Source organism: Oryctolagus cuniculus, chromosome 15, assembly GCF_964237555.1.
Source record: "Oryctolagus cuniculus chromosome 15, mOryCun1.1, whole genome shotgun sequence".
Taxonomy (NCBI): Eukaryota; Metazoa; Chordata; class Mammalia; order Lagomorpha; family Leporidae; genus Oryctolagus; species Oryctolagus cuniculus.
In genome coordinates, this window is record NC_091446.1 from 46,912,729 (window position 1) to 46,927,890 (window position 15,162).

The 15,162-nt window shown below is 37.5% G+C and overlaps 1 protein-coding gene across 1 annotated transcript in view; it reads right to left on the reverse strand.

Annotated features, from left to right (window-relative positions):
• The window catches only part of LOC100356485 (protocadherin-15), a 1,660,811-nt gene that overhangs the window by 324,922 nt on the left and 1,320,727 nt on the right, over positions 1-15,162 (reverse strand). The window contains 1 exon segment of the mRNA XM_070057681.1: positions 12,789-12,921. Coding sequence (XP_069913782.1) covers positions 12,789-12,921 — 133 coding nt within the window.

Genomic DNA, 15,162 nt, shown 5'->3' on the forward strand with positions numbered 1-15,162 from the left:
GATGGATTCAAAGAAGCCAAGGAGCAGCATTTGACTTCCATTTGGAAGGCTGGGACGAGTCCTTCACTTTAAAAGAGACATGAAAGAGAAGTAAAAACACAGAACTTAACCAGAACTAGAGCTCTATTAAAGTGCCTTTGTCCAGAACGCTAAAGTAAAGCTTCACTGTTCTGTAGAGTTACCATGTGGTTGTCTGTAAAGCTCCACTAAGGTAGCATCTTGTATTCCATCTTATTGTTCTGAGATACATACTTCTCTAAGGATAGTGTTTGGTACTGCTGGCACTGCACACTAGACTGCTGGGGTGAGGGTTGGGGAAGAGGGAGCACTCCTGTGCATTTTAGATATTTTTCAACTTCCCTGGCATCTACCCACTAATTGTCACTCTTATTGACTCCCCAGATGTGACAAGTGGAAATGTCTCCAGTTTTGTTTTGTTTTTGTTTTTTCCTGGGGTGGGGGGTGCCAAATTTCACCTGAATGAGATCCACTGCTTTAAATTCGTCTCAAGATGCATCACCTAACACCCTATTCAATTAAAAAGATATAGTTCTTGAATGTGAAATCATTCCATGAAATCTGAACTATATAGTTCCTAGGGGGTGAGCGTCATGGTAACCAACCTTTTGTAACTCATCTCAAAATACACTCATTGATTTTTACAGTTCTCTTCTGCTTTAATGATTTGGTTTTCTAGGTAAATGGAAACAGAAATTATAATTAAAGTTACGAAAAATATTTCCCACCCCTCTCAAAATGTCCCCGTTATAGGTTGAAGACTGTTATACAGAAGAGTATTTATTGGGAAAAAAAAAAAAAAAAAACACTACAATATTAAATTTGGAGAATAGGTTTACAGCTCATGTAAATCAAGAGCATTTTAGGGATAAGAAGCCCAGGTTTCCCTGTAGGCTGCCGTGGAGAAACCTTGTGTAAGTGTAAACCATGAAGCAGAATGCTTGCTGATTAAGCACTCAGGCTGAAGTTTCTGTTCAGCCTGTTGAGAACAGTTTCGTATTTTACAATTTGAAAATGATTTAAACTTTCTGGGAAATGAAAGAAACTAAAAATCTTTCCTAGTATTCCAAATGCAATGCTGATGCCATAGAATTTACTTCCGATTGGCCGTATTTTGTGCTACATAAAGCAGTTTTAGAGAGTGCTACTTGCCAGAGAAAGAAATCATTTCAGTGAAGCTTGGCCCCTGAGTAGCAGGGAACTGGCGCAGGACCATTATCGCCGCTTTCACACTCTATGTGTATTAGAGCATGTGCTTTGAAAAATCGCATTGAGAAAGTTGACTGGAAGTGCATTTGTGGGAGTGTAAAAAGTCATGCACACTTTCTGAAATGGGCAGTCACAGTGTCCCTAATCACAATCTGCTTAGTAAATCTTGCTTTGTCAAATTCTGGTTTGTACAACTTTATCTACTCCCATCCTAACACATACACAAATCTTAGTTTAGGAAACTATAGGGGTGGGCATTTGGTGTAATGGTTAAGAAGCTTCTTTTTTAAATGAGGTATTTAAGAAATTTCTAGAGTATTTATTGTTAGGCAGGAAGTTAGGTATGTGTGTGTGACAAAGGCCTCCAGAGAAGACTTCTACGTCCAGCATATGCATCTACATCTCTAAGTTACCCCATGATGCTTCAGGGGCAGCCCAGTGTTCGCATCCTGCCCTGCCCCTTCTACCTGATAACCTGCCAGGTGGAGATCCCCGCCCCTTCTGCCTGACAAATCTTCCACAATCTCCCAGATGCAGCCCAGTATCTGCATTTCAAACATCCTGATCTGGATCCCCATTCTCTAGGGGGTCCTGCTCACCCTTCCTCTGAACCCAGGATGGCGCCAGCTAGGCTTCCTCCTGTCTGATACCTTCAAAGGAAAACTCAGATAGGAGCTTCTTAGTATTTACAGCCATAAAATCCTTTGTTTCAGGAGGAGATGTGTGAAGAAAAAGACCCATCTCCTTAAAAACCCCCAGCCTCAACCAGACTGCATGCTTAGCCCTCTGCCTCTCTGCTGAGCCTCCCGCCTGGTCTGGCCAGGTGTAATCTCTCCTCTCAACATGTAACCTCGCTCCCCCAGCCCCAGTCTCTCAGGCTCTGTCTGGAGGGGTGCCCATCCATCCTTACAGATGTCCCTTCCCTAATAAACCTTGCTATTTTACCTCCCACTACTCTCTGTCTCACGCCTGAATTCTTTCTTGCGCGAAGACAAGAACCCTGCAATTTCTCCGGTAATATTTATCACAGTTTATCACCACAGTACTTTTACTTCCTGAAAATGGTGTATCTATCCATTCCCCCATTTCTTTTTACCTCATCTTGAGGCTACATGACCCCAGGTCCTTATTTCAAAGTAAATCAAGAACAAGATGTTTGTCTTATTTGTTCTTATTACATAGGCTGCCGAAAATTGTACACACAGCTGAGCAACAGACAGAGTAGTAACAACAGTCAAAATGTGAGGGGATTGTAAGAAACCTTGGCTCTAGTCTTCCTCAAAATCAGAAGCACCTGGCAGTCAATAGATCATTATTGAACACACAGTATATTCCAAGCACTTTATTTTAAATGAGGATACATCAGTGAATAAAACAAAGTCCCCATTTATGATATACCTGGCATAGTGATATAATAAGCAAACAGCAGGGATGCACATAAGATGACAACAAGTAAACCAGAGTGGATAAGGACCAAAGACAATTGGAGTACTGCTATATTTTCTAAGATGGAGAGAATGAAAGCAGTGTGTATAGGAGTAAGAAAGAATGAATTTGTGGAAATGTCTTAGTATCAACTAAATCTCTTATTTGGAAATGAGAAGGACCTATGGGGAAAGAGAAAGGTTAGCACTAACTTGAAAGGTTTTAGTCTGATAATTGGAAAATATGAGAGTGTCATTAAACAAATAGGAAGAGATACAAGAGGACCACTTGTCTTATCTGGTAGCAGGGCAAGTAAGTATTAATGGTTGAGAATGTTATATATTAGTTTTGAGATCCTGTGCTAACACTCTGATGTGCCTACAAAATCCTCCTTTTATGGATGAAGGAACCACTCCTTATATTTATTGGAAATGCTGCCAGATGAGAAGACTCACTTGAAGACAGTCACGATGTCTATGGTAAAACTACTTTCTCAGGTCAACTGCATGTGGTATTAATGCAGTTGTATGAAGTAATTAGCTCCTTTTCCCAATTTATCACTCTCAAAGGCCTTCTCAATTCTAGAATTTTCCATGGGTTAAGCCTAAGACTGCCTTTTTTTGGCATTGACTTTTCTTTAAATCCAACCTTGCTCCATCTCTCTTCTATAGGAATTGATTCCCAAATCACTCCTTAATAAACATGCTACAAGTGAATCTTTATCTTAAAGACTGCTTCCTGGAACTCTTACATAAAGTAGACGCTTATTTAATATCCAAAGGAAAGTATCAACTTTATAGCTAGACATGGGTTGAGTACTGAACAAGAGTTAAACTAGAAATATAAGTCATGAGTTATGAGCATAAAATGATTTAATAATGCAGTAAACTTAAGAATGGATGCACATTAACAAAAAAGAGGTTATAAGCTAACGGGATTTTCACCTTCTAAAATTGAAGGGCATGACAAGAAGCTACCAAAGAAGACACTTCGAGCCATAGAGGATGAGCAAAATCTTAGGAGATAATGGTGTCATTGAAGTCAACTAAACATATTTTTAACTAAGAAGAAAATTCACAAGTTTGCCACATATTGGTGATGGATAAAGATGAGAGCTGATTTTTCAATGAAATGGGCATTGAGACTACAAAAGGAGCTATTTAAAAAAATAATTATTTTAAATCTTGGATAAAATATCTGTTCAATTTTGTGGGGTGAGTGCAATATTCCAGCAGATACACACAATTTAAACCAATCTTACTAGGGAACTACCTACCCCCTTTCATTTCCTTCATGGAGAACAACAGTTACCCTACTGTTCTCAAGGACATGAGAACCCACTACCTTCAAATGACTACATGTTGATATCCATTATTCAATCTTTTCCACACCTACTCTACTAATCATTATTTTATATTCATATTGACTATTTAAATAGACTAATATAACTGAATGTTTGGTTACAATGACATCAAGAGAGAAGAGTGGGACAGAGAATGACCAAGACTTATTTCAAGCTAGTATGCTCAGCATATTTGGGAAGATTCTGCAGTGAAGGGAAGCACAGAAATGCATGAGTAGCTTTAGGTTCAAGGAAGATTTTGTTTTTGTTGCTTTTTTATTAATTCAAGATACTATAGCAGATTTCTATGTGGATGGAAATTATCAGGTACAGTGAGACATGCTCATGATGCAGCCAGATCAGACATGGATGGGATCCTGCAATTTTTAAAGAATCATCCCAAAGGGCTCACAATTAGAAGATTCAGGTTTTTTTTTTTTAATTGATTGATTTATTTTGGAAATCAGAATTAGAGAAAGGGGGGGGGTAGCTTCCATTTTCTGGTTTACTATTCAGAAAGCCAAAGCAACCAGCACTTCATCCAGATCTCCCACATGGACGGCGAGGACTCAAACACTTGGGCCATATTCCACTGCTTTTCTTGGCCATTCATAGGGAGCTGGATTAAACTAGAGCAGCTCGGACATGAACCAGTGCCCATACAGGATGCTGGGAGGACAGGAAGCAGCCTTACCCACTAAATCACAAGGCCAGTCCCATGTGCTGAGTTTTTAATTTGCAATCATCCTTTGGATGTAGAATAACAGTTTTTACTCAACTCCTATGAGCTATACTTCTTTTTAAAATCTCAGAAATTTAAGTAAAATCTAACAACATGAAAAATAAGTTTTAAGTCATAGCCTGCATATCTTCTAGGGTAAAAATCTCACTTTTTTCATATTTATTGCCAAGGGAGGAAGGATCAAGGTAAACAATTTTAGGAAACAGTTGTTTTAATTGTATCAAACTTTAGGATCCCTTTCTCCAACCCCTCTGTCACTTTTCTGGCTTTAGGCCTATGGGTACATTATTGTCTATGGAAATTTACATCAAGCTGTTATTCTGTGGGAAAAGGAAGATACATACATGAATAGAAAATATGTAAAATATGTTTCCCCTCATTTTTTGAAAGTTGTATATACCTGGAGATGAAAAAAATATCCCTGGATAATCTACATCCAACAATGTCAAGGGGATCAAAATATTTTTTGAAACTTGGACATATAAAAATTATATATTTCTACAATATGAATCAGATTTAATGTTTACAAGAATTTGGAGATTGGCATTCTGAGTCATCTCTTTCTCTTTTACCTATCTCATTGTTATCTATCACCTAGCTATTATCTATCTACGTTTCTATCCCTTCATCCATCATTCATGCAAAATATAAATTATACTTTGAAGCAAGGTAACCAATATCAGTGTGCAACTCATTTATATTTCTTTATCTACATTCACAATGACAATAATATTTTGAGTAATACTAATGAAAGAACCATATGAAATATATTTATATCTAGGAAAGATGAAAAATATATTTTCCATCACATGAGCTGAAGAAAACATTGAAAAGCTCATGAACTTCTAATACTTTTTACAGCCAAGGTAAGCTCCTGAATAGGATTAGTCACACACCATATTTTTAAGGGGAAACAACCACTTTTTGTGTATTATACAGTGTTTATCTATGCAGTAACACAGCAAAGGATCAGAATCAAAGGCAAAGCTTCTTGGATTATAGAAGACCCAAACTGCAAATGAAGCAGCCAAAGTGATCCCAGTAATAGAAATGGCATTGTAAATTCCATGATGCAAGGCCCATGATTCATGTACAGTGTACCTGCACCAGCTGTGAAACTCTCATGAATCATAATCTTCTACATCATCTCAATCCAAACAGATTATTATAAAACCAGTCTGCTGCTATCTTCAAAAATACCTTTACTCACACATCCTGTCTTTCTAAATGGAGCAGTGAGTCAGCAGTAGGCAGCGCTGTTTGTGAAAAGCGACGGGGATGGAGGTGCTGCAGATGTCCAGAGTACTTCTAATGCATCCTCTTGCTGGAAGTCTCTGGAAGAGTAATTTTCTGGCACCCTTTCAACGTATAGGTCACTAGTTCAAATTCAATCTCAGTTGTACACGAACAAAAGTAGGTGGTTGATGTCCAGGATAAGTACTTTATGGTGCCTCTGTCTTTATTTCTAATAGGAACTGCCACTGCAATTGGCATCTTTTCTTCTGCTTCTTCCAGAAACAGAAAGCGTGAATAGAAATGCCACTGCTAGCATTTTTTGTTTGTTTTTATACTCAGGAATTCTAAGATATGAAAAAGGCCAACTATTTTTCATTTTTAACTTTCAGGTAGAATTATTGTCCTATAATATGATCCTGAAAACATTCTTAGATTTACTTAAATGAAGCCTGAACCCAATTACAATTAAAATTATTTTTTACCTCATAGAACAGGATTTATATAAAAAGTGCATTCTTAAGGAAGATTTATGTGAAAGATGCATGGTTTCTTGGTGTAAATGTTACAAAGCCAAGCTCATACTGTTTTCCTTTTCATGCTGTTATTTTTCCTTCCTGTTGCAATAAATGAGTGCTTGTGGGTATAAAGAAAAAATGCTTTCATTATTTTACTAAATATGTCTTAATATTTATTTTTTCCATTCTTTATAATAATTTGAGTTGTCCTTTTATCCCTCCCATTGAAACTTTTTTTTTTTTTTTTAAAGCAAACACATGGAGATTGAACAACATGCTCCTGAATGAACAATGGGTCATAGAAGAAATCAAAAGAGAAATCAAAAACTTTCTGGAAGTAAATGAGGATAACAGCACAACATACCAAAACTTATGGGACGCAGCAAAAGCAGTGTTAAGAGGAAAGTTTATATCAATAGGTGCCTACATCAAGAAATTGGAAAGGCACCAAATAGATGAGCTTTCTATTCACCTCAAGGATCTAGAAAACCTACAGCAAACCAGACCCAAATCTAGTAGGAGAAGAGAAATAATTAAAATCAGAGAAGAAATCAACAGGATTGAATCCAGAAAAACATTACAAAAAATCAGCCAAACGAGGAGCTGGTTTTTTGAAAAAATAAACAAAATTGACACCCCATTGGCGCAAATAACTAAAAAAAGAAGAGAAAAGACCCAAATCAATAAAATCAGAGATGAAAAAGGAAATGTAACAACAGACACCACAGAAATAAAAAGAATCATCAGAAATTACTACAAGGACTTGTATGCCAACAAACAGGGAAACCTATCAGAAATGGATAGATTCCTGGACACATGCAACCTACCTAAATTGAACCAGGAAGACATCAAAAACCTAAACAGACCCATAACTGAGACAGAAATTGAAACAGTAATAAAGGCCCTCCCAACAAAGAAAAGCCCAGGACCATATGGATTCACTGCTGAATTCTACCAGACATTTAAAGAAGAACTAACTCCAATTCTTCTCAAACTATTCAGAACAATCGAAGAAGAGGGAATCCTCCCAAATTCTTTCTATGAAGCCAGCATCACCTTAATTCCTAAGCCGGAAAAAGATGCAGCACTGAAAGAGAATTACAGACCAATATCCCTGATGAACATAGATGCAAAAATCCTCAATAAAATTCTCGCCAATAGAATGCAACAACACATCAGAAAGATCATCCACCCAGACCAAGTGGGATTTATCCCTGGTATGCAGGGATGGTTTAATGTGCGCAAGACAATCAATGTGATACACCACATTAACAGACTGCAGAAGAAAAACCATATGATTATCTCAATAGATGCCGAGAAAGCATTTGATAAAATACAATACCCTTTCATGATGAAAACTCTAAGCAAACTGGGTATGTAACGAACATTCCTCAATATAATAAAAGCAATCTATGAAAAACCCACAGCCAACATCCTATTGAATGGGGAAAAGTTGGAAGCATTTCCACTGAGATCTGGGACCAGACAGGGATGTCCACTCTCACCACTGCTATTCAATATAGTTCTGGAAGTTCTAGCCAGAGCTATCAGGCAAGAAAAAGAAATTAAAGGGATACAAATTGGGAAGGAAGAACTCAAACTATCCCTCTTTGCAGATGACATGATTCTTTATTTAGGGGACCCAAAGAACTCTACCAAGAGACTATTGGAACTCATAGAAGAGTTTGGCAAAGTAGCAGGGTATAAAATCAATGCACAAAAATCAACAGCCTTTGTATACACAGACAATGCCATGGCTGAGGAAGAACTTCTAAGATCAATCCCATTCACAATAGCTACAAAAACAATAAAATACCTTGGAATAAACTTAACCAAGGACGTTAAAGATCTCTACGATGAAAATTACAAAACCTTAAAGAAAGAAATAGAAGAGGATACCAAGAAATGGAAAAATCTTCCATGCTCATGGATTGGAAGAATCAATATCATCAAAATGTCCATTCTCCCAAAAGCAATTTATAGATTCAATGCAATACCAATCAAGATACCGAAGACCTTCTTCTCAGATCTGGAAAAATTGGTGCTGAAATTTATATGGAGGCACAAGAGACCTCGAATAGCTAAAGCAATCTTGTACAACAAAAACAAAGCCGGAGGCATCACAATACCAGATTTCAGGACATACTACAGGGCAGTTGTAATCAAAACAGCATGGTACTGGTACAGAAACAGATGGATAGACCAATGGAACAGAATTGAAATACCAGAAATCAACCCAAACATCTACAGACAACTTATATTTGATCAAGGATCTAAAACTAATTCCTTGAGCAAGGACAGTCTATTCAATAAATGGTGCTGGGAAAATTGGATTTCCACGTGCAGAATCATGAAGCAAGACCCCTACCTTACACCTTACATAAAAATCCACTCAACATGGATTAAAGACCTAAATCTACGACCTGACACCATCAAGTTACTAGAGAACATTGGAGAAACCCTCCAAGATATTGGCACAGGCAAAGAGTTTCTGGAAAAGACCCGGGAGGCACAGGCAGTCAAAGCCAAAATTAACTATTGGGATTGCATCAAATTGAGAAGTTTCTGTACTGCAAAAGAAACAGTCAGGAGAGTGAAGAGACAGCCGTCAGAATGGGAAAAAATATTTGCAAACTATGCAACAGATAAAGGGTTAATAACCAGAATCTACAAAGAGATCAAGAAACTCCACAAAAACAAAACCAACAACCCAATTAAGAGATGGGCCAAGGACCTCAATAGACATTTTTCAAAAGAGGAAATCCAAATGGCCAACAGGCACATGAAAAAATGTTCAAGGTCATTAGCAATCAGAGAAATGCAAATCAAAACCACAATGAGGTTCCACCTCACCCCGGTTAGAATGGCTCACATTCAGAAATCTACCAACAACAGATGCTGGCGAGAATGTGGGGAAAAAGGGACACTAACCCACTGTTGGTGGGAATGCAAACTGGTCAAGCCAATATGGAAGTCAGTCTGGAGATTCCTCAGAAACCTGAAGATAACCCTACCATTCAACCCAGCCATCCCACTCCTTGGAATTTACCCAAAGGAATTTAAATTGGCAAACAAAAAAGAGGTCTGCACCCTAATGTTTATTGCAGCTCAATTCACAATAGCTAAGACCTGGAACCAACCTAAATGCCCATCAACGGTAGACTGGATAAAGAAATTATGGGATATGTACTCTTTAGAATACTATACAGCAGTCAAAAACAACGAAATCCAGTCATTTGCAACAAAATGGAGGAATCTGGAACACATCATGCTGAGTGAAATAAGCCATTCCCAAAGGGACAAATACCATATGTTCTCCCTGATCGGTGACAACTGACTGAACACCAAAAAGGAAACCTGTTGAAGTGGAATGGACACTATGGGAAACGGTGACTTGATCAGCATAGCCCTGACTGTTAATGAACAACTTAATACATTATCCCTCTTAGTAGTTTTTTTGTCTGTTCTACTTAATATGACTGGTTTAATTCTGTAATTAATACACAGTTATTCTTAAGTGTTGAAATTTAACTGAAATGTGATCCCTGTTAAACATAAGAGTAGGAATAAGAGAGGGAAGAGATATATAATTTGGGACATGCTCAAGCTGACTTGCCCCAAATGGTAGAGTTAGAAACATACCAGGGGACTCCAATTTAATCCCATCAAGGTGGCATGTACCAATGCCATCTCACTATTCCAAGTGATCAATTTCAGTTCACAATTGATCATAATGAAAGGACTAAGAGTCAAAGGGAGCACATAAGCAAGTCTAGTACCTGCTAACACTAACCGATAGAATAAATAAAGGGGAGAGTGATCCAACATGGGAAGTGAGATACTCAGCAGACTCATAGAATGGCAGATGTCCTGAATGGCACTCTGGCCTCAGAGTCAGCCCTAAAGGCATTCAGATCTGGCTGAAAAGCCCATGAGAGTATTTCAGGCATGGAAAGCCAAGACACTCTGGCAAAAGATCTCTGTGAGTGAGATCTCAGTGGAAAGAACAGGTCTTCAAAGAAGGAGGTACCTTTCTCTGAAGGGAGGAGAGAACCTCCACTTTGACTATGACCTTGTCTAAACAAGATAAGAGTCGGAGAACTCAGAGGGCTTCCATAGCCTTGGAAACTCATGACTGGAGCATAGGGAGATTACTGATGCCATAGACAGGAGTGTCAATTGGTAAAGTCAACAACAGGAGTCACTGTGCACTTACTCCTCATGTAGGATCTCTGTCCTTAATGTGCTGTGCATTGAGATTTAATGCTATAACGAGTACTCAAATAATATATTTCACTTTGTGTTTCTATGGGGGTGCAAACTGTTGAAATCTTTACTTAATGCATACTAAACTGATCCTCTGTAAAAAAAAAAAAAAAAGAAAAAGAAAAAAAAGAAAAGAAAAGAAACTATCAACTCCCAACTTGACTCTCACTGGGATTAAACATGACAATAGGTCTGATCTGATTTCATCATCATTAAAAAAAATCATCTATTATTTTTCACTTTATGTTTCTGTGTGGGAGCAAACTGTTGAAATCCTTACTTAATGTATACTAAGCTGATCTTCTGTATATTAAGATAATCGAAAATGAATCTTGATGTGAATGGAAGGGGAGAGGGATTGGGAAAGGGGAGGGTTGTGGGTGGGAGGGACGGTATGGGGGGGAAGCCATAGTAATCCATTATTCGTACTTTGGAAACGTATATTCATTAAATAAAAGTTAAAAAAAAAAAGTTGCTGTTTCTGTGAAAGGCACAAAGACAGAGACAAAGATCTTTCATTCATTTGGTCATTCCCCAAATGTAGGCAACACACTGGATGGGGGTAAGCTAAAGACATGAGCTTGGAAATTCATCTGGGTCTCCCACACTGGTGACAGGGACACAACTACTTGAGCCATAACCCAATGTCTCCTAGGGTTCGCATCAGCAGGAAGCTGGAATTAGAAGCAGAGCCGAGGTTTAACCCCGGCCGTTCCAATATTGGATGGGGGTATCCAAATGGTGTCTTAACTGCTGTGCCATATGTTCTCTCCAATTATCTCTATTTTTAAAAATTCTGTACATTAAATCCTCTGAATTTCTATATTGTTAATATATTTATTCTCATATAGCTTTCTATCTCACATATTTTAATAGTATAAGAACAATCAAAGGAAGCTCTCTAATTACCTTGAGAAAAGTAACAAAATAAATATTAAAGCAGGGGCACAACAAAATATCTGGTAACACCAACCAAATTTTGGCAGCCACAAATAACTAGCAGGATTTTATGGAAAAGCCTACTTCTAGAAGAACAAAAAAACTTGTCCAACTGGTCTGGGGGCATCAGTCGCTTTTCTATAATGTTCACTTTTTACATGTAGAAAATATAGTGGATATATTTCATTACTTTTACATTTCTTTCTGTACAATCACTCTATGGAATCTTCACTTTGACATTGGGATTTGTGTGAGAAGGTGTCAGGAATTATATGGGATCTGAGCAGGATGTAGCTGTATTTCTGGGATCTCATTCATTGGCAGATACTGATACTGAGATTTTCTTGGATCCATCACATTAAACTCTCCCCATAGCTTCAAAGCCAGCTTCCTGAATTATCATATAAGCAAATCCTGCAACTCCCACATAACAGAAAGAGAAGGTAAACCGTCCTTTGACCATCCATACATAGAATTACATTATGGTTCATTTGATTGTTATAACAAGTGACAGTTATCAACACTATACAACACTACATGAAGTTGAAAATTTATTTGGTAGCCAAACATGCTGTGGTCAGGAAGATATGAATACTAAAAACCAAGATACCATCTAGGAATTAACTCATACACCTATGAATCTTGCTCTAAAAACAGAAAAATCACATAAACCTACTCCCTTCATCTGAACACACACACGAGGGCACAATAATTCCAAGACTTATCCTGGCTTTAGAATGAAGCAGAATCTGCTTCATGTTTACAATGCCTACCATCAGCATTTGAGTCTAAGGTTATTTCCTCTAGATAACACTGTATCAAAAATAAATCCAGCTGGTGAAAAGGCATCCAAGACAGAAAATAATAGTCAGCCGTAGACTCTTTGGATGCAAATATTCAAGTGCATGTTTCCAATTCCATCTTATTCCATCTTATTTTCCTTTCCAGATGGAATTTTCATTCACTACAGAGTAAGCAGGAATGTGGGGTTTGCTTCCAATGCACAAATAGAAAATTCATCAATCCACAGGCATGTCACTTTGGGGTGATACAGATCAGAATATTAGATACATATGATAGATAGCAAAAACCATACCTGTAGATTTAATAAGACAGCACCAATCCTCATTGCTTCACTAATTTCAAGGCTGTACATCAGCTGTGGGAAGCGAGGAGGACTCTGATTATTTGGAGGAAGAACTTCAATGTACACAGTGCAGATGGAGTGCCTACAGAGAAAGAAGGGAGCAAGATGGTTAAAAATCTACATCACATTTAACACTAGGTGACACTTTTATAGGGTCATTTGATTTACTTGAAAAGGAACTTCCAAATTTTGCAGAAAGTGATTAAGATAGGAATTAAATGAAGGGAACATAATAATGGCAAGCAAAACATAATGCTTTTGAGAAATTATTTCAGTACAACTAAAGAACTGCCTTCAGTAGCTATTTTTCCTACTTAGATTAATAGTGCAAATTAAGAAGGAATAGCTGTACAAATAGAGCTAATAAATTAACTTGTCTTGACTTCTAACTTTATTTTTTAAATGCTCCCTTAATACAAAATGCATTCTATAAACATCTGGTAATAGGAGTTGTCCTTGGGGCTCTCTTCCTATTAAATTTACAGAGGGAGTATTGATTAAAAGAAAAAAAAAACCTATGAGTGGAATTTTATTACTTCTGTTGCTCATATCAATGGTTTAATGTAAACATACATCAAGAGTAGAGATTATGAAATGATCCTTGTGTAAAATAGGTCCAAGACTGTTCTTAAATCTTCTTTATGTACATAAGAAAAAGTAGAATTAGATTTAACTAAAGGCTTTCATTGATAGTAAACATTTCATTTATTATTGATGAAATTTTCAAAATAAGACTTCTTATTTTATTCTATGGGTGGGGTAAACAATCTTGCATTTACCCTACTCACATCCCTTTTACTATTTTACATATTTCAATTGTACCCTTGTACTTTTTTTTTTTTTTTTTGACAGGCAGAGTTAGACAGTGAGAGAGAGAGAGAAAACCCTTGTACTTTTCTAAGTTAAATATCTTTACAGACAGTACCCAGTTCCTCTCCCCAGCAGGGAGTGTGGTAGTAATAGAGTTTGGGTATATTAGGTCAGTATCTTTGCGGTGGGACCCAAAATCCACGATTTCCATTGTTTCACTTTTACTAGTTTTTTGAAAATCATTACCCTAGAAACTCATGGAAAATATGACATGGTAGACTCCTTGGCTTTAAATTAGTAATCCTGAGATTTCTTTATAAACTGACTTAATGTTGTTCTCATTTACCCTGGGACCAACCGAGTCCCTAACTTATTACTTTTTTTTTTTAATCTGAAACACACCCGTACTCCAAAATGAAGCTTTGTTTCAAAATGTTAGGTCCTGTTCTTTTTTTAATGTTTAAAAAATGTATCAGGCACATAAAAATTACACATATTTATGGGGAACAAAGTGATATCTTGATACATGTATAAGTAAGTTGTTCAATGTGCAATAAAGATAAATAGATCCAGCTCCTCAAATATTTAATAGCATTTTATGGTTAAAAAAAACCCCTCAAAATCCCATTTTAGGATACTTTTTCTTTTATCTTTAAAGATTTATTTATTAGCAGAGGGAGGAGGAGAAGGAGAGGAAGGGAGGGAGGGAGGGAGGGAGGGAGGGAGGGAGGGGAGGGCAGGGGAGGGGAGGGAGAGGAGGATGGTATTTTCTATCTAATGGTTCACTCCCTCAAATGGCTGCCACAGGAGGCCAAACCTAGGAGCCAGGAACTCAGTCCTGATCTCCAAGGTGGGTGGCAGGGCCCAAGCACTTGTGCTATCTTCTGCTGCCTCCCCATGTGTGTTAGGAGGAACCTGGATGGAAAGTAGATTAGCTTGGGACTTGAAACAGCACTCTTCAATCAGCAGCTTCATGGTTTGTACTATTTTTTTTTAAGAAATCCATAGTGTAAAACATTATAGTCACTCTATGGTACAATGGACCCCCAGAATTTCTTACATTTAGTACCTGTTAATCAATCTTTCCCTAATCCTCCCAGTCCAGCACCTGGTAACTACCGTTATACATATAAGTTTAAGGAGAACAAATTTTTTAGTTCCCATATATGAGACTCTTATTGATCATGGAAGTATGGTTTCACCAAAATGATTATACTTTGTGTATTCCTTATTTTTTCTCTTTGACTATCTTCTCATTTTTGTTGATGGCTACAATACTACAACAGGGATCTCGAAGTCATACCAGGTGCTACAGCATTTGCCATATGGAAGGAAAGTCAAGTGTTCAAGTGCAAAGGACCATTAGGCTCCACGGCAGAAGACAGAGAACAACATAGGTCCAGTGCAGAAATCTGCCTCCTTTGCCATTACTACTTTGCTCCCTCTACTCCTTTCCACAATAATTTAAATACTAGAATTGCTAATTCTGTTAATTGTGTCCCTCTTGCACTTC